Source organism: Tachyglossus aculeatus, chromosome X1 (assembly GCF_015852505.1).
Source record: "Tachyglossus aculeatus isolate mTacAcu1 chromosome X1, mTacAcu1.pri, whole genome shotgun sequence".
NCBI lineage: Eukaryota > Metazoa > Chordata > Mammalia > Monotremata > Tachyglossidae > Tachyglossus > Tachyglossus aculeatus.
In genome coordinates, this window is record NC_052101.1 from 23,605,143 (window position 1) to 23,630,747 (window position 25,605).

Genomic DNA, 25,605 nt, shown 5'->3' on the forward strand with positions numbered 1-25,605 from the left:
TGACAGTCTTAGTCCTCCATTTTACAGATGAGGGTACCTGAGGCACAGAGAATTTAAGCAGTTTGCCCAGGATCACACAGCAGAGAAGTGCCAGAGCTGGGATTAGAACCCAAGTCTTTCTGACTCCCGGCCCAGTGCTCTATCCACTAGGCCCTGAGCAATATCCTTCGCTAAACAATGACAGGAAGCAATTGCTCCAAAAATCTAAACAATTGCTGCGACAATTTCAACAACCATGGCAACTAAACTTACTACTAAAAGGAGACAGCCTTAAAATGCCATCACATTCAGGAAGGCCAGTTTCCCAAAGAAGTTTTAATTTCTTCCTTTCTGAAGTCTTTATTAATCCAACACTTGGCCAAGACAATTTGTGACATGAGGGTGGTATTTTGTTCTGTTGTCCCCGGGAGTTTCACACACATGAGGGGGGAACTTTGTATGTTTTTGGGGGATCCTGATAGTTGCTCCGTTCAGATAATTCCCTTTAGAGATTCCCTGGGGCATTAGATTTGCAGGAAAAATCTCCAAGAAGCAACTGACCTTACCAGAAACCTGTCAAACCCCAACCCCATTGAATTTATCATCAATGAGTCATGGCTTAAAACCCACTTCCACATTTCATGGAGGTTATAAAAAACAACTGGTGCCTGTATTTTTCAGTAAGTGGGAATGACATCAGCAGCACAGCCCTTCAATCAATCAATCAATTCATGGCATTTATTGAGCACTGACTTTGTGCAGAGCACTTTACCGGTATTTGGGAGAGTACAATACAACAGAGTTGGTAGGCATGTTTCCTTCCCACAACAAACTTACACTGTGAGCCTCTTGAGGGGCAGGGACTGTGTTTAATTTTGGTGGCAAGAGCATGGGCTTGGGAGTCAGAGGTTGTGGGTTCTAATCCCAGCTCTGCCACTTACCAGCTGTGTGATTTTGGGCAAGGCACTTAACTTCTCTGTGCCTCAGTTCCCTCATCTGTAAAATGGGGATTAAGACTGTGAACCCCCAGTGGGACAACTTGATTACCTTACATCTACCCCAGTGCTTAGAACAGTGCTCAGCACATAGTAAGCGCTTAACAAATACTATTATTATTATTATTATTATTATTATTATTACCTGTGTATTTTTTCCCCAGAGCTTAGTAAAGTGTCTGGAAAAAGCAAGTGATTAATAAATATCATTACTACTAAGTTGTCATTCCCTAAATGACTAATTTAAGGTAGACATCCTAATTGCGGTAGGACAGTCCTAAAATATAAGGGTTTGTCCCATTGCCTGTTTTAGGTTCTTCAGGACAGGTTTACATCCCAACTATGTAATCACAATGACCGAATACCTTCTTTGTGCAGAACATTGTATTAAGCATTTGGGAGAGAGCAACAAAACTAGAATACACAGTCCCTGTCCTCAAAGAGCTTACAGGCTAAACTCCAAAGCTTATCATAAACACTATCACCTGGTTAAAAAAGTATCTCCAGAGATGTTTTTCATCTCAGCCAGTGGGAGAAATGATACAGGGAGGGGGAAGCATAAGACTGTGAGCTGGTTGAGAGCAGGAAATGTGATATTGTGTTCTACCAAGTGCTTAGTACAGTGGTTAGCACAAAGTAAGCACTCAATGAATATGATTGAATGAATGACTAAAAATAATGATGATAATAATAATAACTGTGGTATTTGTTAAGGGCTTACTATGTACTAGGCACTGTAGGTGGGGTAGGCACAAGATAATCAGGTTGGACACAGGCCCTGTCCCACACAGGGCTCACAGTCTTAATCCCCAATTTATAGATGAGGAAACTGAGACACAGAGAAATTAAGTGACTTGTCCAAGGTCACATGGCAGACAAGTGATAAAGCTGTGACTAGAACCCATGTCCTCCGACTCCCAGGCCTGTGCTTTTTCCATTAAGCCACACTTCTCTCCTTCCTTGGGAAACAGCGTGGCTCAGTGGATGGAGCCTAGGCTTTGGAGTCAGAGGTCATGGGTTCAAATCCCGGCTCTGTCAACTGTCAGCTGTGTGACTTTGGGCAAGTCACTGAACTTCTCTGTGCCTCAGTTACCTCATTTGTAAAATGGGAATTAAGACCGTGAGCCCTCCGTGGGATAACCTGATTACCTTGTTATCTCCCCAGTGCTTAGAACAGTACATTGTACATAGTAAGTGCTTAATCATCAATCATATTTATTGAGCTCTTACTGTGTGCAGAGCACTGTACTCAGCGCTTGGGAAGTACAAGTTGGCAACATATAGAGACAGTCCCTACCCAACAGTGGGCTCACAGTCTAAAAGTCTGCTTAATAAATACCATCATTATTATTATTATTCCTTACCTAAGGGGATGGAGTGAGTTTAAGGGGAAAGAACAGAGGGAGCTTGCCATGACTGCCCAGAGGAGGCCAAATGATTCAAGTGTTAGGCAGTTTCTCTGAGATTCCTGATAAGCCTTGCTCAAAGGAGGGGACTGCAACAGCCCCCAAGTCTCGGCCCCATCATCCATGGCTGCCACAGTCCACCTCATGACTCCTGGAGGGAGCAGCAGGCTGGCACAATAGCTACTCTGGCTCAGTGGCCCTTTCCAGTCCAGACCACCTTAGTTGCTATCTTGTGCATGAGCAGGGAGGCAGCAGCAGAAGGTACAATAAAGAGACAGTGATGGAGGGTAAGTACCCTCTTCCCATTTGACCCTTTTATCCATATTTCCCCTTTTTTCCCTCCTGTTTCCTTTCTCTGTTCCCCTCTGGCCATGCCCACTTTTATGCCCTGCTCCCGGCCCATCTAAGGTGACTAGAATTCCAGTCTCCTTGGACCAACTGCTCTAAGCAGAGCCCATTATGGGCTCAAAATGGGAATTAAGACCGTGAGCCCCCCGTGGGACAACCTGATCACCTTGTTACCTCCCCAGTGCTTAGAACAGTACATTGTACATAGTAAGTGCTTAATAAATACCATCATTATTATTATTATTCCTTACCTAAGGGGATGGAGTGAGCTTAAGGGGAAAGAACAGAGGGAGGTTGCCATGACTGCCCAGAGGAGGCCAAATTACACTACTTGTGTACTATTATGTGATCCCTGCCAACTGTGAGGTCTAACAATCCCGTCAATCTAGTTTTACAAAGAACAAATGAGGAATTACAATTAGGCCTCACCTGTTAGGAAGTCCAAATGATCTGGAGGAGAATACCAATGGGATTAGAGACAGATGCTTTCATGCTCTCGGGTATTCCATCATCCCAAGATGAAGCTTGCTTGGCCCCAATGTTTAGTCACTTAAGCATCCTGTTCTTCCTAACAAAATTGCTGTGTTTTCCATCTCACACTAGTCTGCAAAAAGTGATCTGGAGATAGCTGCAAATAGGTTGGAACCAATCCCAGAGTGAAAATAGGGTTATTGCTCCTCAAACGCACTAGTAGTGGGAATGAATTATATCAGTCTAATGGTAGCTTTAACATCCTAGCCAACAAAGAGTGAATCACCTTACAACCCACAGTGAGGCGAACAGCCTGAAGCCATTTATTTGGGGAATCTAGTTTAAACCAGGGCTAAAGAATTCTAAAACACAGTGCAGGAAGAAGACAAACAGGAGGAAAAGTTGTGGTCTTTACCTGATCTTCTGAGAAACATATTTGTTATAGGTCATTTGAGAATTAATAAACCAGGGCACCTCTTTGACACTGTTAAGAATATTACCGATAATCATATTTCTGAGTACAATTACTAACAATGTTAACCTTTATAGAGTTCCAGGAATATGCTTTGTCTGCATGGAACACAAAGTTGACTGCCACCATCCACGCAAATAGCTCTGAAATTAATTCACTGAGAAATTTACATGAAAATCTCCATTGTAAGACCTGTACATGAATGAGAAAAGGGCAGGCCGATGCTAATGACATTAGTGCTGCCAGCATTACCTCTGACAACCCATGAAGGGACAGAATATGGAATCCAAATGGGACTTCAAAAAAAATATAAACTCTGCATCTCTCCCTCACCTCAATGATGCCTGGATGTCTAAAGAGATAAACATGATATGTAATGGTTCCTTTTTTTTTTTTTTAAACAAATATATCAGTATGGATGGACGATTGCACAAAGCAGAGCAAAGTGCACTGTGGAAAGGGAGAGTGAAAATACTATAGAAGGTTCTGCAGAGGAAAGACAGCATCTCCACAGAGCACCTAGAAGGGAGCCCTGCAGAGAAAGAGGATGTCAGAAGGGACTGCAGAGTACTGCAGAAAGGATGCTGCAAACAGGGCTGTCTTTGGCAGAGCTCCAGCTCTGGGACCTGATGACCCAAGATTTTCAGATGCTTATTGGAATGCTCAAGGGCTTAGTACAGTACTCAGGTGTTGAGTACAGTGCTCAATAAATATCACTGATTGATTGTCCACAGTGGGTGTGGTGGGAAGGCCATGGCAGTATCTACTGAATCAGGGGAAGGGGAGAGAATATTCTCCTTTATTCTCTTTCTGTCCAATTCCCTCCTCCACCCTCCACATGGGCACCCTTGCAACTGCCCAAATTGACTCTAGCCCAGGGACCACCCTGCCTATTCAAAGTCCTCCTGTGATCAACCCACGGGCAACCCTGCAGAGAGCACAGGGAAGACAGATAACTCTGCAAAATGAACGCTGCAGAAAGAGCTTCCTCCATCCCTAGTAGTTCCCAAGACTCCTCCAGGGCCCACCTGTGGCCATTTTCCAAAATGAGCCTTTTCAAGAAGCCAGTGTGTCACAGACTGCTGTTGTACCACATTAGCAGTTGGTGCCACCTGGCTGATGATCTATGCCCCTGTTTTAGAGACAAAGTTACAAGTCTTTCCACCTCGCTTTGAGCACTCTGCTCTACCCCCATTTACAATTTGGCTCCAGTAGATTTTAGTTTATCTGTGCATGAGATAATGGGCTATAGCTAAGCTTTGATCATAATAATGGTAGTTATTAAGCACAGTTCTAAATTTTGGGACAGATACAGATAATCTGATCAGATATGATCCCTGTTCCCTGCATGGCTAGCATCAGTTTAAGACGGAATTCTGGATGGATGCTGAGTGGGAGAAGTGAGGGTTACCTAATGGAAATCAGAAGAATAAAATGATAACCAGGCAGGGAAGTCTTTCTTCCACACTGATGGACACTGGGCACATACTGAAAATGGTCATGATGCTGACTGAATATCAATCAGTAACATTTATTAAGCACTTACAGAGTGCAGAGCACTGTACTAAGTGCTTGGGAGCATACAATATAACAGTTGGCAGACACACTCCACGAATAGCTAAAAGGTAGCATGATACATGCTTTTGCAATGGTATCAACACAGGGAAAAGTGGTTAAATGATTCTGTTCTGCAGTATGGGAGGACAAGGCAGATATAGTGAAGTCAGTCTAGAGACTACCAATAATAATAACAGTGCATTTTCCAAGCACTGTTCTAAAGCACTAGAGAAGATACACCAAACAGTCCCTATCCCACATGTGGCTCAAAGTCTGACGGGGAAGGATAGGTATTCCATCTTCATTTTTCAGATGAGGAAACTGAGGCACAGAGAAGTTAAGTGATTTGCCAAAGATCACATAGCCATCAAGTGGAAGAGCTGGGATTATAAATCAGGTACCCTGACTCTCAGCCTCCTGATCTTTCCCTAAGAAGAACCACATCAATTAGTAAACTGGGTCAAATGAAATAAATAAACCTAATGCAGAAAGCTTGAAGGAATTTTTATTGCCTAGTCTGGAGAAGAAAGGGCTAAAGACTGACTTCAGAGCTGCCTTTAGATAGAGATTGGGCTTTCTGAGATAGGGTGCTGGCCTGTTGTTCTCCATGTCTTCAGAGACCTGAGCAAACGGGCTTAAGTTGCAGCAGGAGGGAGTGTGGTGAGAGCTCAGTGAGACCAAGTGATAAAATTCTGAAAATGGGTGCTGATGCGGAATGTGCTAAGTATAGAAGATAACCACTTGCCCTGGATTAAGTTTTCAATCAATCAATCGTATTTATTGAGTGCTTACTGTGAGCAGAGCACTTTCCTAAGGGCTGGAGGAAGTATAATATAATCGAGTTGGTAGACACATTCACTGCCCACGAGTTTACAGACCAGACAGCACTGTAAGCCTGGAGGAACTTCTGAGGTTCCCTTTAACAGATTGATCCTGCAGCTGATGATCATCAACAGATTGGTTGGGGGCTGGAAATCCCTTCAAAAGCAACTCAAAATGCTTTTAATTCTTCATTATCTGCCCAGGATACACATATTTCAAAGGAAAGGAGTGAAGAGCAGCTTCCAGTCATTAATCAGAATAATTCTTTATAGACTCCCATGCCCATTGCCCTCACCCATTGTTTCCAATATTTAGCTCCCTCCTCAAACCCCTGTCCCTCAACCTCCCACATGTCTCCCTAAATTGCAATCTCCCTAAAATCTTCCCTGCTCTTCCCCAGCTCCTCCCTCCTCCTAGCCCCGTCTTTAGCTCTCCCATCTTTCCTCAAAGTATCTCAAGAGATCTGCCTTCTCTCAAAATCCACCCCATCCACCTACACCTCTGACTCCATTCCTTTGAACCTTATCCCTTGCTCCTTCCCCTCTTCCCTCTCTCGTCACCATCTTCAACTGTTGACTCTCCAGTGGCTTCTTCATCACTGCTTTCAAACATGCTCATGTGTCCTCTATCCTTAAAAACACTCCTCCCTTAACCCTACAGCTCCTTCCAGTTATTGCCCCAACTCCCTCCTACCATTCCTCTCCAAATTCCTTGAGTGAGTTGTCTACACCTGCTACCCCCACTTTTATTGGATAAAAGAATAGGTAGGGGATGGAAATTTCTAAAGTGATAAAATGCATAACTAGGCTTTTTAAAAAAAGCTTCTAATAGGCAGTCTTTGCATACTATGAAGGAGTAGAAAACAACTCTTTTTCTCCTTTGCAGTTCAACTTTGACAGCAATAATCCTATTTGAAATGTGGTATACAGACAGCTTCATTCCTGAATTCTTATATCAAGTAAAAGTAATAAAGGACCAAGAGATGTGCCAAATTCCCCCAATCTCCATCTCCAAATTCAGTTTGATTTGATCAGGATCTGGTCTTTCGACCTCACAGTTCTCAAACCCAAATGCAGAAACCGTAATGGAGATATCAGCCCCCCACTTTCCACATATTCCTTGTAATAATTACTTTGGGGGTTTTCATGGAAACTTTCACCCCAGGATCACCAAAATAACCAAGATCACCAAAATCCTCTCAATAACACCTGAGAAAAAGAGAGTGGGGGGAAGAGAGAGAGAGAACAAGGGAAATTCTGAGAATGAATAGGAGTGGGACGGAAAGGGTATCACTCTAGCCTGCTGTCCATGAGAAACTGATCAGAAGTTTGAAATGGTCTTGACAAGATCAGACCGTGAAAGAGCTGGACCTGGACTGATCTGCAGAGAGGCTGCTGGTCTCAGAAGTAAAACCTCCTCCACAGAAATGTATCTTTAGTTATTTAATGGAGGTCAACAGGGAAAGAGGCATCAGCAGACTTTTTAGTTTATCCGAGGCAAGGAGGCTATGCAAATAACATTGCCATTCTTCATAAATTGCCCCATTGCCCACTTATACTGCTAGTAGGCCATTTGTCCAAATCTTCTCTTTCCCCAAGTTATATTGCTCTCTTTAAACACTCCTAAAGTTCAGAATCTTCTGGGTTTGCTTCCTCTTACTTAATGGTCCAAAGGGAAGAAAAATCACATTATCAGCCTTGACTATCTTCTCCTTTCCTGGTGGAAAGAAGCAGAATGAAATTCTGAAGATCACAAAAGCTGCCCTGATTACAAACTCATGCCCTCTTAATACCCTCACAACATAACACTGAATTTTCTTTGTAGTATCAGGCTGTGGGATTTCCAGAATTCCAGATGTTTTCTAGATCTTCCTACCATCTACAAGTACAAAACACGATTACACACCTTCCAAAGCTTGAGCTGTAGTGTCAGTTCATATTTATTGAGCACTTACTGTGTGCAGAGCATTGTACTAAGCGTTTGGGAAAGTACAATGTAACAATGATAGACACATTCCCTGGCCACTATGAGCTTAGACAAGGATGATATAGAGGAAGGAGGTTAGCAGTTAGAACATTGTTTGACACATATTCATTCATTCAATTGCATTTATTGAGCATGTATTGTGTGTAGAGCACCGTACTAAGCACTTGGAAAGTACAATTCAGCAACAGAGACAATCCCTACTCAACAACGGGCTCACAATCTAGAAATAGTAAGTGCTTAACAAATGCCATAACAATAATAATAAAAATAAGGAGGGTGCCCTGTAGAAAAAAGCCATTTGCTTTTGCTTTCCTTCAATCAATCACTAATATTTCAAGAGCACCTACTATGTGCAGAGCACTGTACTAAGTGCTTGGAAAAGAACAAAAAAACCCTGCCCACAAGGAGCTTAAAGCTCAGACCTTTAAACTATTTTATGACTCCCAATGTTCCCAATGTTCATCGTGCCATCATATAAGGCTCAGTCCTGCTACAGCTCTACAGTATTAGAGACATGAACTCAGGGGCAGAAATCATATTTTTTAGTCTCCTATGTCCTCCCAAGCACCTAGAACAGAACTGTGCACACCGAAAGCATTAGATAAATGCTGTTGATAACTGATAAGCATCGGAAAATAGAGAGTCCCTGCAGGGCACCAATCCATAGCAACTGTGTAAAATTTTCAAAGCCCAAACACAAATTTCTGTGTCATCTTTAGGAATGAAACTATCACTGCCAGACTGAGAAGAAATCAGAGAAAGGGGTCTAAATGACTAAGATGGGGCAGGGAGAGTCAGGACAGAGAACCAGCTAATAAGCCCCTATCTGGGGTAGCCATTTTCTGAGCCCTGGTTCTCTTCAACTAATGATCTTTGTTAGAGAGATCAATAATCTTTGTCAGAGAGAAATTACCATGTTTGATCAAAAAATTATGGGCAGGAAAATGTCTACCAACTCTGTTGCATTATACTCTCCTAAGTGCTTAGAACAGTGTTCTGCATACAGTAAGTGCTTGATTGATTGATAACTGCTTCCACGGTCAATGATCTTTGATAACAGTATAGCCGAGTGAAAAGAGGACAAGCCTGGGAGTCAGAGGTCATGTGTTCTAATCCTGGGTCTGCCACTTGCCTCTTGTGTGACCTTGGGGAAGTCCCTTACCATCTCTGCACTTCCATTTGCTCATTTTAAAAATGACAGTACAATACTTGTTCTCTTCCCTACTGTGAGTCTCACCTGGGACAGGGACTGCATCCGTCCTGCTTAATGTGTATGTATCCCAGCACTTAGTACAATGCTTGGCACAGAGTAAGCACTTAAAAAACAAAACCCTGTGTTATACAACTGTTTATTCAGTAGTGCCTCCCAGCACTTAGAACAGTGCTCAGCACATAGTAAGCGCTTAACAAATGCCATTACTATTATTATTTCCATGGGATGTGTTCGAGAAACCTCCACAAATGCAGCGTGGTCCAGTGGAAAGATCACGGGTGTGGGAGTCAGAGGATCTGGGTTCTAATCCCAGCTCCACCAAGTGCCTGCTTCGTGACCTTGGGCAAGTCACTTAACTTCTCAGTGCCTCAGTTACATCATCTATCAAATGTCTCTCTTACTTAAGCTGTGAGCTACATAAAGGACAGGGACTGTGTCCCACATGGTTGACTTGTATCTACCCCAGCACTAGAACAGTAAATACTTTACGATAACCATTAAAAGAAAACCCCAAATACCACAATTATTATTATTAGAGAAGAATTATCTTATTGACTTACATAACTGCTTCAAGGGTGGATCTCTGTTAGAGAGGAATTAATGCATTAATTTGCATAATTGACCGTACCACATAATCCACCCTCCCCATTTTTGAGAAGCAAAATACAAGATAATTTTTCTAAGCAGTGATGGCGGTATACATTGAGTGTAAGAAGAGAACTGTCAGAACGAGTTAAAATGACAGATACAGGGTGGCTGTGGGTAATTGCTACTTTGCAACATGCACAACTGTGCTGTGATAGGAAAAGGAGAAGGTCAAGACAAGCTCAAGTCATGGATACAGGCTTGTGCTGCAGGGGAATTTCTCCTTGGAAACGTGTTCAGACAGCAAGGAAAGAAGAGAAGGGGCAGAACATGAAAAAGCCATATAAAACTGGCTCATTGTGGGGACTGAGGGTTTATCCTTCAAAAAAGGTTAGATCTGAGAAAGAGAGGGTGGAGAGGGATGGTTACCATAATTATTCAACTGCAATAGAAGAGAAGCAGTCTCTTCTCTTCCCTTTCTCTCTCTTCACCCCTCTTTTTTTCTTTTTCCTCTTTTTTCCTGTTCCCCTTATTAGTAGGCTTAAGTCCCCAGACAATAGCACCCTCCCCTGTTTGGGGGTTGCAAAAATTATATAACAAAGCAGGGCAACTTATGTTAGTAAATACATTTATATGGGAGCAAGGTTTAACACTTTACTATGGGGGTTTTAAAAATCTTTCTAAAATTCCAAACAATGTCAGCTTAGAATGTATATCCCAAACAATACATATTAATGTGTGTCGAAGCACTTTGAGGCAGAAAACTACGTTATTCAAAAGGGATTAAACTTGGTAAAATCTCAAAGGAAGTCAGATTTGATTCCTGGAGCTTGCAAATTGTACCCTTGACTATTATTAGAAGAAAAAACAAGAGATAGAACCAACACTGTTTTATTTTGTTTTTATCAATAAAGTTCTAAGGAGGGTAAAGGTCAGGAATAAGAATTAATCAATTAAACCTCATATTTATTGAGCCCTTACGATGTGCAGACAACTCTACCAAGTGTTTGGGAGAGTACAATACACCGGAGTTGGTAGATGTGTTCCCTGCCTACAGAGTCTTCCGTGAGGATTATGAGTCACAACCATGGGAGTCCCACTTGTGGTGTTTTGGAGGGAACCTGAAGCAGTGTGATGGCATTAGCATCATCTGCATCTCTGCATTCTGCAACAGGGAAACTCCTGGATATCCCCTGCTCAACCTCACTGCACCATGCCCCAAACAAGCATCCTTAAATGCCAAACCCTCCAGCACTGGGATTGGTCAGAAATTCAGAGAAGTATGACATTCTCCCCACCCTGTCTCATCCACTGCCTTTCCTCCATACCGAGTGACTTCATTGCAGAAAAAGGCCAAGCAACATGGCCCAATTTAACTCATTTTTAGGGTATTTGTTAAGTGCTTACTCTGTGCCAGGCACTGTTCAGCGCTAGAACAGTGCTTGGCATATAGTAAGTGCTTAGCAAATACCATTATTATTAATATTCTAAGCACTCGGGTAGATTCAAAGTAATCAGGTTGAACAGAGTCCATGTCCCATACAGGATTCACAGTCTTAATCCCCATTTTACAGATGAGGCAACTGAGGCACAGAGAAGTGAAGTGACTTTCCACAGCAGGCCAGTGGCAGAGCCAGTCTAGAGCCCAGCCCCTTCTGAGACCTTTGTTTCAGTGCCATCTGTGTCTTGAGCAAAATGTGTGTCTTCCAGGGGGTTGAATAGAGTGTTTCAAATCAAACAAGTTCCCATAAGTCAAGCACATTGTCTGATTTTCTCACCACCACCACCCCCATTTCCCGACACACCCACACACACATACACACATATACACACACATAGTTTGGCAGGAAGGGGAGTGGCATCAGTCCTGGAATTAGCCATGACTTGGGAGGGCAGAAGGGAAACGCAAAAAGCTCACAAGGACCAGTGCATCTCCACAACTGAACACAGGATTGGAGGTAGGAGATTAATGAAGCTCAGTGTGGAACTGGCAGAAATAGGACACCCAAATATCGGGGAAACATCTCAGACTTCAGGCAGGGCTGCGTTCTCACACATTTTGTCCCACAAAATCATGCCCACCTCTAAAACTGTCCTTACCTCTTCAGGCTAGATGATTTATTAGGTTGGGTTATTGGATTTTAAGTTGCGGTGCTGCTTATTGCCACCAATTTCTAGTTCATCTCTCATTCAGTGTGATTATGATCCTTTCCCTTACTCTTGCTAAAATTCTGCAGTGTAGGCAGGAATCCAGAAGTTTGCTAACCTTAGTTAGAGTTGCTTGCCAATGTTCAGTCTATCTGCAGTGATGCACTCTGTCAAAAGCTTTCTGCACCCTGATGGGAAACTGCTTCCTCACAGGGTCAGTTGTTCAAAAGGACAAGCTGGAGATTCTTCTCCTGGCAACCACCCAAGGAGCCTTTCTGGGAACGAACAGCTTTTCTGGGAACATCCAGGCTTTCTGGGACTCAACTTTGAGTTCCATGGACATTGATGAGAGCCAAGAAGATGGTACAGCGGGCACCGTGGCCACAGTCAGACCAGTCTTTTTAGATTCCAAGCCTGGTCTACCTCACAGTCCACACAGGAAGTTCTCACTAATAATAATAATAATAATGGTATTTGTTAAGTGCTTACTATGTGCCAAGCACTGTTCTAAGTGCTGGGGTAGATACAAGGAGATCAGGTTGTCCCACCTGGGGCTCACAGTCTTAATCCCCATTTTCCAGATGAGGTAACTGAGGCACAGAGAAGTGAAGTGACTTGCCCAAAGTCACAGAGCTGATAAGTGGTGGAGCTGGGATTAGAACCCATGACCTCTGACTCCCAAGGCCGTGTTCTTTCCACTAAGCCACACTGCTTCTCCCTCTTTAGAGCAGTGGTGGCTCACTGGATGGGGACGGGAGATGGGAGACCTGAGAATACCTTCCAGCCTGCATGTTTCTACTGTCTAACAGGATTAGACTATTCAAAGCACAACTGTTAGGTGAAGGATGAAAGCCAATAAGAAGGGGACAACAGCTCTTTGCTCTTTCATTCATGACAAGAGCTGAATCTCTCAGCCAACAAATGCATTAGATAGCAGCAGAATTTAGGGAAGACAGTTCAAAGTCTGCTCTGTGACCTTGGATAAGTCATTTATGTCTCTGTGCCTCAGTTACCTCATCTGAAAAATGGGGATAAATCCTGAATTAGATTAAGCTCCATATGGGACAGGGAGAGTCTGTTCAGCCTATTATCTTGTATCTACCCCAGCAGTTATTACAGTGCCTGGCACAGATAATTAATAAGTATCATTAAAAAAAAATGACAACTTCTCCACGATAGGCACTTCCATCAGTTAAACTGAAGTTCACAGCCCAAACCAAAGACGTATGCCCCAGGAAAGTACCTGAAACCCACAGAGCAGCCATAAATGATAGGAGCTAAACAATTTGTAAAAGAAATAGCAAAAGGCAACAAGATAATGAACTCAGATCAGCCTTCATGCATGCATCTCTCACCTACGCACATTCAACTACAAGAGTCATTTACAGAAAATAATTAGCCAAGAGAGCAGCTGCATTTACAAATTTCTCTGTGTACGTGTCTGTTGGTGAGTGTGAAAGAGAGAGAGAGAGAGAGAGAGAGAGAGAGAGAGAGAGGATGTAATTGGATTCTATTTCTTCCTTGGTTTCTTTAATAAAAACAGAGGTCTGGAGGATAGAACCCCAATCGGAGGCAAAATCCCAGCTACCAAACTGAACTGGGACTGAAAATACTTACATTTAAGATGAGGTGCTAGATCACAGAGAAGGGAGAGAATGCAGTGCAGCTCATTTGCCTCTTCCTCTCCTTTGAAGAGCAATATTCTGTGACCCTCCACCCTTCATCTGAGGTTTCCCAGTTGGGTTATACTCACTTCCACCCTTTTAAGCTGCTCCTGAGCCTAACCTAACCTCCATCCATCATTCCAATACTAGCTCTACCATCTCCTGCCAGGATAAAATGGATGAGAAGAACCTGAGATAAAAATGTGCACTTTGGTGATAATAATAATAATTATAATGGTACTTCTTAAATGCTTACTATATGCCAAGCACTATTCTAAACACTGGGGTAGATACAAGTTAATCAGGTTGGACACAGTCCCTGTCCCACATAGGGCTCACACCCTTTATCCCCATTTTACAGATGAGATAACTGAGGCCCAGAGAAGTTAAGTGACTTGCCCCAGGTCACACAGTAGACTTGTGCTAGAGCAAGGATTATAACCCAGTTCCTTTTGATTGCCAAGCTTGTGCTCTATCCATTAAGCCATGCTGCAATAGAGGCGAGAAGTGGCAAGAGAGGTGAAAGGGCAGCACAATTTGCCATTCTTATAAGTTTCACACTTGTATCTTGTGGCTCTTGAACTTCTGAAGATAGCAGGCAATTCAGTAAGTTTGCCTCTTCCCTCTGCCACCTGGATTATTACCTATTCGTTCTTGGGCTCCTGGTGATTTGATATATCAGTTGTCTATCAAATTGCTCCTGAATTCTCATGAGAAATTCTCTCTCTATTTCCTCGCTGAGAAAATTGGTGTCTGCGGTCTGAATGGCCATTGTTTCGGTTGTCTAAAAGGAAGCTGAACAGCAGGTCTGCCAATAGCTATGACTTCAAAACGCTAAGTGCTACTTAACAATTACTAATTGGGAGGAGCATAATCAAGTGTAAAACCAAAGCCAAACATGATACAGGACTACTGGAGAGGAAAACGAATGAAATCCTTAAACCAGGCCTTCTTGACTGTGAAGACGGTAGTAATGCAGAAGTAGCACCTATGGAATCTCCTTCTTAGGGAAGTCATTGAGAATATAATGAGCAGATTTCCTTTCTTGGATGCCTTCCTGACTAGAACCATGAAGAAACATCTTCAGAAGGGACCTGAGAGCTCCAGAACTCTAAAAGTCATAAATTAGTATGCAAATAAGAATGAATCCTGTCCACCTCCATCCCAAATGATAGTTAACTATATTCTTAAGACTAGGAAAATGCAAAGAAAAATAGCCAAATGTTTTAAATTCATCTATGATTATAAAATGTAGAATCATCTAAATCAATATTAATGTGTTTACAGCTCTGCTTCCATGACATACTGCATTGTAGGGAGAAAAGACTCACAGGTGCAAATTGCTAGGTAAGTTATTTAAGGACAAGCATAATGCAAATGTACCAGCAGCAGTGGACATAAAATGCTGTTCACTGGTAAATAGGCCAGCAAATTAAAATGAAAGAACTACAAGAATGACTGTGAACTGTCCTCACCTGAATTCACCCAAAATTCAATGTTCAAAGGGAAAAAGTGAGATACCCTAGACCCAGAATATTTCTGAGGGGGTTCCAAAAGATACAAAATACATGACTGGACAATTTTCCTATATTCAACTAAATGATGCTGCAGAGAATCCATGAGGATTTGACCTACAGAGCAGATATTCCTTCTAGAGTTGCATCGTGTTACAGGGAAGCACGCGTGGGTGAAAGCATAAACAGCAGGTCAGCTCAATAAGTCCCTAACAAAGACCGAGTGCAAAACAAACAATTGCAAAGATGAGCAATAACTTTCTTCCATCAGACACTGGGCAGGCCACTTGGTTCAGTGATCGCCATAGGGAAAGGTTGTTGGAACATGACTGGTCTGTTAATTAAACACTAGCAATCGAAGCCCAGGTCACTACCTAAAAATTGATGCTCAGCTTGGATAGCTTGATCTCTGGAGGCCCCCTGGAGAGTAGTTACCTGCAACCACACATGCATCACTCCCTAGCATATGCACTGTGTAAAGGTTATAATTATCATTAGAACTTAGAAAAAGGAGAAAACAGTGGAATGTTGGCTAGATGGGTCATTTTAATGGGAATATCTTGGGTAATACTAGGAGACATCATTCCCTACAGGTGGAAAAAGGCCCCACATTTCATGAAATCAGAAGTTAAAATAACAAAGTCCTGCTTTAGTGAATGTGCTAAACATAAGCTCATAAAATCACCGAGTCTTCCACCTCTCAATAAGAGAAAGACATCATGAATTCATCCAAGGTCTAAACAATGACAACTCAGATATTATGTCATCTCTCAGCAGGATTTGCTGCCATTCTGCCACCTGCCTGCTTGTGTGGCCTTGGGCACATCACTTATCTGTGCCTCAGCTTCCTCACCTGCAAAATGGAGTTGAAATATCTCTTCTCCCTCCCTCTTAGACTGTAAACCCCAATTGGCACAGGGACTGTATCTGATCTTATGGCCTTGTGCGTGGCTCAGTGGAAAGAGCACGGGCTTTGGAATCAGAGGTCATCGGTTCAAATCCCGGCTCCACCACTTGCCAGCTGTGTGACTTTGGGCAAGTCACTTTACTTCTCTGTGCCTCAGTTACCTCATCTGTAAAATGGGGATGAAGACTGTAAGCCCCACGTGGGACAACATGATCACCTTGTAAACTTCCCCAGTGCTTAGAACAGTGCTGTGCACATAGTAAGAGCTTAATAAACGCCATCATCATTATTACTATTATTCCTCAGTGCTTAGTGCAGTGCATGGCACAAAGCAAGCACTTCAATAGCACAATTATCATGATTATTATAGATGAATTATCTTATTAATTTAGTAGTAGTAATAATATTACCATTACTATTTTTTATGGTATTTGTTAAGCACTTGCTATATACCAGGCACTGTTCTAAGCTCTGGGGTAGGACAGGATAATCAGGGTAATAATAATAACAATAATTGTGGTATTTATTAAGCACTTACTATGTGCCAGGCACTGTATTAAGTGCTAGGGTGTAACCAAGCAAATTGGGTTGGACACAGTCCAGTCCCACATGGGGCTCACAGTCTTAATACTCAATATACAGATGAGGAAACTGAGGCCCTGAGAAGTTAAGTCATTTGCCCAAGTTCCCACAGCAGACAAGAGCCCAAGTCCTTCTGACTCCCAAGTCTATGCTCTAACCACTAGGCAATGCTGCTTCTCAAAGGGCTGGGCTAACCATCAACTCACATACTCCAAACTTGAGCTATCGATACCAACAGATGCATCGGAAAAGTAGCGTGGCCTAGTGGAAAGAGCACAGGTCCAGAAGTCAGAGGACCTGAGTTTTAATTCCGATTCCACCATTTACCTGATGTGTGACCTTGAGCAAATCCTTCACTTCTCTGTGCCTCAGTTTCCTCACCAGCAAAATGGGGATTCAATACCTGTTCTCCCTCCTACTTAGAATGTGAGCCCCAGCTCTTAGTACAGTGTTTGGCACATAGTAAGCACTTGAATACCAGAATTATCATTACCATGACTTCTGAAAATCAGCAATCCAAACCATCAAAGAGAGCAAAGAAAGGTGCAGAGCACTAGAAGACATTACAACAGTACTTTTGGAACTAAGAAGTACTCCAAGTACAGATGTGCACAGTAAATGGACACTTCATTGAAATCTTATTGGAAAACCATCAAGACTGATGAAAATGAAAGATTAAGAAAACTACTAGAAACAAAAAAGGAAATATATTTACAACACATTGCAGCTACTCATGATTACAGCAAAATGGAGACCTATGCAAATTTGAGGTGTGACAAGCTCAGGAACAGGCACGATTACTGAGGGAATGCTAAAGTCATAGCTATCCAGGAATAAAGTGAGGTCACTGAACTATGGACTTTTATTCATTATTAGATGACTATATTAACCTATTTTCACCAGTATGGCATTGCTAAAGTATACAGGGAAAAGATTTCAGAGATGGCAAAAACACTACAGTGATATTCTGCACATGCCTTTCATCTCAGCAGCATGGAGTAGTGGATAGAGCACTGGTCTGAGAGTCAGAAGGTCATGAGTTCTAATCCCGGTTCTGCCACTTGTCTTTTGTGTGACCTTGGGAAAGTCACATCACTTCTCTGGGCCTCAGTTACCTCATCTGTAAAATGGGGTTAAGACTGTGAGCCCCATGTGGGACAGGGACCGTGTCTGACCTGACTGCCTTTTATGTACCCCAGCACTTAGAACAGTGCCTGGCACACAGTAAGTGCTTAACAAGTACTATTATTATTATTATTATTATTATCATCACTGCGGAAGCAGCATAGAGGATTGGGCTTAAATAACATCCACTATCAGTACTGTGAATACACAAAGCACCTGGATCAGATGACATTCCTAATGAAATCGACAAAGAAGGGACCTAATCCTCTAATATCTGCAGGTGTTCTTCAACATAAGAAATGCTGAAGATATGCCACAAGACTTCAGAGATGATACCACAATCACTATCTTTGATATGTATTGAGTACTTTCTGTATGCAGGGCACTGCAGTAGAGTACAAGACAACAAAGTTGGTAGAAATGCTCCCTATCCACAATGAGCTTATAGTCTAGAAGGACGATCTTATGGTCTAGAGGGACTATCTCTCTATCCTTCTAGACTGTAAGCTCTAGGGATTGTGTCTACCAACTTCATTGCATTCTTCCAAGTGCTTGGTACACCACTCTACAGATAGTAAACATTCTATAATATATTTTATTATATTATTATAGTAATATCTGTCTCCCTCTCTAGGCTATAAGCTTGTTGTGGGCAGGGAATGTGTCTCTTTATTGTTATATTGTACTCTTCCAAGCGCTTAGTACAGTGCTCTGTACAAAGTAAGCACTCAAATATGATTGACTGACTGACTTCAATAAATACCACTGATTGATGGATTTGCAGTCAGACAACTGTCCAGAGTTGCTCGCTGAAGTAACTGTTCCTTGCCTGCATATGTGCCCTGCTGTGATGCTTCCAAGAGAGGACAGTATCAAAGTCAGAGAGGGTCTGTAGCAGTTCAGAATGATCAACTGTGCAATTTAATCCCCATATGGCCACATTAACATTCCCCCAAACCACAGGCAATTTATCACGGCTGCGAGGAGGCAAACTTTGGTGTTTGAAAGGTTGTCACAAAAAGGAATGACACTAAGTTATAATGGATTCTCTGACTACTGCCTATTACATCAGTCCAAAAAGGCTTAATCTACAACTCACTGGTCTTTTAAAGAAAATACAGGGAAGAAAAAAAGAAACCCTTGAAACAAGGTTTAAATTAAAATCCTTAAAGAACAGGTACCCTCTGAGGGAATGAAAGCCTAGGAAATGGTTTATTCACCTCCAGCAAATGATCACATTTATCATTGGCCATGACAAATGTCGGTTGTGATACTCATTTTTTTAAGAGATAGGTAGAGTGCTGAGAAAAGATGAGTACTGGAACCTAGGCATATGCCAAGGACCGGGGACTGCAGCCATGTCCAATAGGGGTGATTGATCTACCTGATATTTCCCAGGCACATTGAGCCGTATGTTCACCTTCCCCCATTTGGAGCCTCAGTGGATGGCAGAATGATGAGCACCTGGGCCCTCTGTTCTACATTTCTCAGCCTTTCAAGGGTCTGCTGCTGAAAATAGATAAAGAACCACAGGCACTCTCTGGCGACTTCATACCCATCTTCACTGATAATAATAAAAATACTTTGTTTAGTCTTTGTTAAGCTCTATGGGGCAGATACAATCTAAGCAGATCATACACAGTCTCTGGCCCACTTGGGACTCCCATTCTAAGTGGGAGGGACCCCTTGCCCTTATCCTACCTCTGGCCTGGAACTCCCTTGCCCTTCATAGCTGACAGAATGATCAGTTGTCCACTGTTCATTGTCCACTATTCTCTGCAACATTGCCAAGATCCGCCCTTTCCTCTCCATCCAAACTGCTACCCCGCTCGTTCAAGCTCTCATCCTATCCCATCTGGACTACTATATCACCATTCTCTCTGATCTCCCATCCTCGTGTCTCTCCCCACTTCAATCCATACTTCATGCTGCTGCCCAGATTGTCTTTGTCCAGAAACGCTCTGGGCATGTTACTCCCCTCCTCAAAAATCTCCAGTGGCTACCAATCAATCTGCGCATCAGGCAGAAACTCCTCACCCTCGGCTTCAAGGCTCTCCGTCACCTCACCCCCTCCTACGTCACCTCCCATCTCTCCTTCTACAGCCCACCCCGCACCCTCCACTCCTCTGCCGCTAATCTCCTCACCGTGCCTCGTTCTCACCTGTCCCGCCATCGACCCCCAGCCCACGTCATCCCCCGGGCCTGGAATGCCCTCCCTCTGCCCATCTGCCAAGCTAGCTCTCTTTCTCCCTTCAAGGCCCTACTGAGAGCTCACCTCCTCCAGGAGGCCTTCCCAGACTGAGCCCCTTCCTTCCTCTTCCCCTCGTCCTCCTCTCCATCCCCCATCTTACCTCCTTCCCTTCCCCACAGCACCTGTATTTATGTATATATCTTTGTACATATTTATTACTCTATTTACTTATTTATTTTGCTTGTACATATCTATTCTATTTATTTTATTTTGTTAGTATGTTTGGTTTTGTTCTCTGTCTCCCCCTTTTAGACTGTGAGCCCACTGTTGGGTAGGGACTGTCTCTAAATGTTGCCAACTTGTACTTCCCAAGCGCTTAGTACAGTGCTCTGCACACAGTAAGCGCTCAATAAATACGATTGATTGATTGTTCAAAGCCTTATTAAAAGCACATCTCCTCCAAACCGTCTTCCCCAACTAAGCTCTCATTTCCCCTATTCCCTCTCCCTTCTGCATCACCCTTACACTGGGATTTCTACCCTTTATTCACCCCATCCTCCACCCCCAGTGCTTATGTCCATACGTATCCATCACTTACTTTAATGTCTGTCTCCCACTCTAGACTGTAAGCTCCTATTGGGCGGGGAACGTATCTACCAGTTCTGTTATATTGCACTCTCCCAAGTGCTTAATACAGTGCTCTGCACACAGTAAGTACTCGTATAAATGCAAATGATTGATTGAACTGGTTCTTAATCTCTGAGTCACAGATGCGGCAACTGGGGCATAGAGGAGTTAAATGACTTGACCAAGGTCACATGAGAGGGAAGTGGCAGAGCTGGGATTAGAACCCAGGCTCCCAACTTGCAGTCCTGTGGTCTTACCACTAGATCATGCCTTACCACTAGATCACGCTTCTTCTCTAATCTTTGCCTTTTCCATTTCAGAAACCGGCCACCTGGTGACCTCCACAAAAGCCAACTTAGCTGGACCTGACTGCCTTCTCTTTTTAGTCTCCAGGGCTGATATGACTGATGCAGAGCTGACATGAATTGGAGTAAAGGCAGCAACTGCAGTAACTGCTCCCACTGGACCCCCACCCGGGCCAAGCCCCGCTGACTTTTGTTAGATGATTTAGGATGATCAGCTTTCATCGCTAGAGGAAAGGGAGAGGCATAAAGAAAAAGCTATGCCCCCACCAAAGAGAAACTTCTTTTTGACACAAATAGATAGGCTCCTCTCAAATCACCATGTGTCCTCAGAAAAGCAAACATACCAATCGCTCATCATGCTCGTTATTTACACTTGATTCAGAGAAGACAAATTTAAAGCATCCTCGAATTCAAATTGGAATCTGATGCTCCGGGACAGAGAACAGTGAGCCAAAGTTCATGAGCAAAGACTAGACTCTCTCCACAGTCTGGAGGCTGTAAATCTTGTCCCTTCCGCTGACTAACAAGACACAGAGGAAGGTGTTGAAGCTTCCTGTTTCCTCCACAGTCACCTGCCCACTAGCTATCTCTAGGGATTGGGCATTTAACAATTTGCCTAACTCATAGCTGACCTAACCGGTAATTATCTCTTCAATGAAATAATACTCTCACATCCCGGGGAAACATGAAAAATATAATCACTAACAGAATCTCAGGCTGGAAAGAGCCTACAGAGTGACCCACATGATGAGGAATGGGCATTTTATCCTCCTGCACCTCTACTGGCTTTTTTCAGAGCCTGGGGTCCAGTCACCGGATGCCGCTCAGAACACCTCATGAAACAAACTGGAGAAATGCCCTGTGACTCACAGGCCTTCCACTAAGAGCCAATGGCCCAGCAAAGCATGAAAGTGAGACCAGTGCTTCTGAAGCGGAACAGTCTGGACTCGGTGGATTTCATCAAAGCGCCCCAACACCGCAGGAGCAAATCTCAGCAAGTCCGGTTCAAGGAGGATGGGGCCAACCAGCAGCCCACTGACCTGGGGGAAGCGGATGCCCAAGAGACCGGGGACCCAACCCTGACAGGGAAGACAGAGGTGTCCAGGCCCCACTACTCGCCCAGCTATTCCCTCTCTCTCCCCCGATCGCGAAGTGGGAATATTCGGAACATCGCTATCCAGACCTCCCCTAGCCTCAGGAAGCACTTCCCGGTGTTCAAAAGGAAGAAGCTGACCGCCAGCAAGTCTCTGCTGGAGATGCCCACCAAATCGAAGAGCTCCATCCAACTCAACGGCAACCTCCCCGAGCAAGACGCCGTGGCTTCAGACCTTGCCTATTTAAGCATTACTCCGCCTTTTGGAGAGGAGCCTAAGAGAGGCAAGAGAGCTCATCCTTTCTTCTCCAGAGTGGTCAAGGTGCAAAGCAACGGGCCCCTCAGCATAGCCATGGACCCAGGTAGTTTAGGAAAGCAAGAGAAGGCCACAGCTTCTACCCAGGTCCCAGAGGAGGGACCACACAGTCCTCCATGTGAAGCAAAAGCCTTCATTTGTGGCCGAGAGCCCACTGGTGAGTTAAGTTCTATGATAGAGCCTTCTGAAACAAGCAGGACGGATGGCAACACCATGTTGCCCTCTGTTTCAGAAAAGCCTTCCTCCTGCCCAAATGCCACCAGCAGAGTCCACCCCCATTGTGACTCCTACCAAGCAGATACACATGATCCCAAATCGATTTTTCCCAAAGAAGACTCTGCATGTACACGGCCAGCTCCTTCTTCACCTCCATTAAAGGAAGCGTGTACTCCACCAGCTCCGCTCACTCCCAGCTCCTCTCCCAGCCTCTTCAGAGACCTTGGACAGTCCACCCACCTCAGATCGGCTTCCGACTGGGTAACGCTGAGTAACAATAATCAGGGCCTAATAACACTGGCAGCTGGTAATGCATCAAAATCTGCTCCCTCCTGTCAGGGGGAGATGGAGAAAAATTCCACCCAATCTGATGCTCCAGAGTTTAAAACTGGTTTAGGAAGCTTTCACATCCAGCCCTCTCTCCCAAGGAAGGAAATAAAACCTCAAACCAACAAAGAGATTAGAGAAATTAATCAAATTCACCTGGCACACGGTGAACTCTGTGACCTCCAAGGCAGACTGCAATCCGTAGAGGAATCTTTGCACTCAAACCAAGAGAAGATTAAAGTCCTTTTGAATGTAATTCAAGACTTGGAAAAAGCCAGGGCCTTAACAGAAGGGTAGGGCACATTTTGATATCAAAAACTACTTTGTTAAGTAATTTATCAAAATGTCAGAAGTCACTGATGGTTTCAGTAGATGCATAGTTATGTTTTAACCTTTTCAAATGAAAAAAAAGTCTCCTTCAGAAGTACTTGAAGAGGTGTTTCTCTAAACTATAGCTTTCAAGGTTTTCCAAATATGGGTCTGGAAGACTGCAAAGTAAAAGTGACTCCCTTTTGGTTCTACATGGAAGGGTGGTCACTTCTGTTATGACTTTACCAGGCCCTAAATTGAAAGGTGACCATTCCTAAATTTGATATGACTACAGCAAGGGGGAGATGGGCAGTGGGGAGAGGAGAAGGAAAGTGGAAGGTATATTGAGATATGGAAACCTTTCATTCAATCAGATTTGATCGCTTACTATGTGCAGAGCACTGTACTAAGCACTTGGTCTCCCAATACACAATACAACAGAATTAGCAGACATGTTCCCTGCCCACAATGAGCTGAAGTCTAGAGGGGGCTTTCCTTAGCTTACTGAGTTTGAATCTGGTTTAAACTGTACCAACTTTAAACATTGCAACCTCACCATTCCAGGATGGCTGGAAGAATTAATAGGCCAATGAAAGTGGAAATGGGAAAATTTCTAGGGATGAAAAGAGAGGGGAGAGAAAAGAGAGAGGAAGAGGGGAGAAGGAACCTAGAGTCTTCATGGGAATTTCAGTCAAGATCTGGGGTAGTGTTGGTTCAAGACACTTACACAAGTGTGTGGCGACTTTTCTACCTTCTTTGAGTAAATATTCATTCATTCATTCAATCGTATTCAATCGTATTTATTGAGCACTTACTGTGTGCAGAGCATTGTACTAAGCACTTGGGAAGTACACGTCAGCAACAGATAGAGACAGTCCCTACCCAACAACGGGCTCACAGTCTAGAAGGGGGAGACAGACAACAAAACAAAACATGTAGACAGGTGAAAAAACTGTTAGAATAAATAGAATTATAGCTATACGCACATCATTAATAAAATAGAGTTGTAAATATCTACAAGTAAAATAAATAGAATAATAAATATGTACAAATATATACAAGTGCTGTGGGGAGGGGAAGGAGGTAGGGCTTGGGGTGATGGGGAGAAGGAGAGGAAAAAGGGGGCTTAGTCTGGGAAGGCCTCCTGGAAGAGGTGAGCTCTCAGTAGGGCTTTGAAGGGAGGAGGAGAGCTAGTTTGGCGGGAGGGCATTCCATGCCAGGGAAAGGACGTGAGCCAGGGGTCGACGGCGGGACAGGCAAGAACAAGGCACGTGTGTTGTCCAATGCTGATGAGTCCCACAGTTTTAAGCCTCATGACCAGCAGGGAGTGATACATCAGATTTACTCTCCGTAAAAGTAAAAGTCACCATGTTATCACAGAACTTTCAAAACCACAAAGCATTTAGAAGGAAAAAGTATACAACGTTCCATACTAGAAGCACAGGGTGATGCGTGAACCATCAGTCGCAGTGAGAAATGCCAAGGCAAGTGCATTGACTGGTCTAAGATAGGCTCAGCAAGATCCTGAAGTGTTTGATGTTTTCCTTCAAATTCTACAAACAACTCAGAGAGAGTGCAGTGTTTTATGAGCAGAGTCAAACTCTGAAAAGCTTGTTTCTCATTTGTGACTTTACCGGTAAATTTACCCTGAAAATATCCTCTCTTTCAGGCGCAACTTTTATCGCACTGGCCAGGATCTCAACAACTGCAGCACTTGCCAGAACACGGCATGCATCATATACAGGTATGCCATGTAACTTGGGACTGCATGTTTAGAACACAAAGATGAAGATTATCTAATCCACAAAACAGCTCACTCCATAAATCAGAAAAGTAAGATGAGGGGAGCATAGGTTTAGAATGCATGAGTAGTTTTTTAAGGATCCATTAGGTAAATTTAAATCAGATTCCAAAAGTCAGTCTGATACGGCCAAAGGTGTACCACTAAGAAATACAAATCTCAAGATAATGCGGTGTAATTCTTCCTAGCAGTGTTTTGAAATGCTCTGCACCAGCTTCATCCGATAGGTATTTCTTCTGAGCGTAGGTTGGCATTTCTGCAATGAAGTTGGATCCGACCAAAGTAGGAATCGATTCTCCCCAGATTAAAACCCACTTTTATAACTCTAGTAAAAGTAGCCAAGTTCTAAACATATTTCACTACTGAACTGAGTTCTCCTTGGCCTACAAGAGTCTGTTCTTTACTCTTTTTTCCACTTCACTCAGCAGAATAATTCAGGACTAAAGTAAGATACCTGTTTGGTTAGCATTCACCTGCCTCCTATGACATTGTTTTATGCAGCAGAATGATGAAAAAATCCATATTGAAGGGCCTCATATTGTAAAGTAAATTTACCTCTCTCTGGCCACAGGCTTCCCCCACCAGAATGTGTAAGCATAGGCAGAAATTACTGATAACCAAAATCTGGTTCATTTTGTACACACAA

The 25,605-nt window shown here is 43.3% G+C and overlaps 2 protein-coding genes across 2 annotated transcripts in view; one reads left to right on the forward strand and one right to left on the reverse strand.

Moving 5' to 3' along the window:
- Positions 1-25,605, reverse strand: part of LOC119949834 (dedicator of cytokinesis protein 2-like) — a 381,064-nt gene that overhangs the window by 154,640 nt on the left and 200,819 nt on the right. The gene's annotated exons all lie outside the window — the stretch shown is intronic.
- INSYN2B (inhibitory synaptic factor family member 2B) overlaps positions 1-25,605 on the forward strand; it is a 109,741-nt gene that overhangs the window by 70,193 nt on the left and 13,943 nt on the right. The window contains exons 3-4 of the mRNA XM_038771965.1: positions 20,913-23,142; positions 24,828-24,902. Of these exons, the coding sequence (XP_038627893.1) occupies positions 21,788-23,142; positions 24,828-24,902 (1,430 nt within the window). The 5' untranslated portion in view covers positions 20,913-21,787. The remainder of the gene's footprint in view (positions 1-20,912; positions 23,143-24,827; positions 24,903-25,605) is intronic.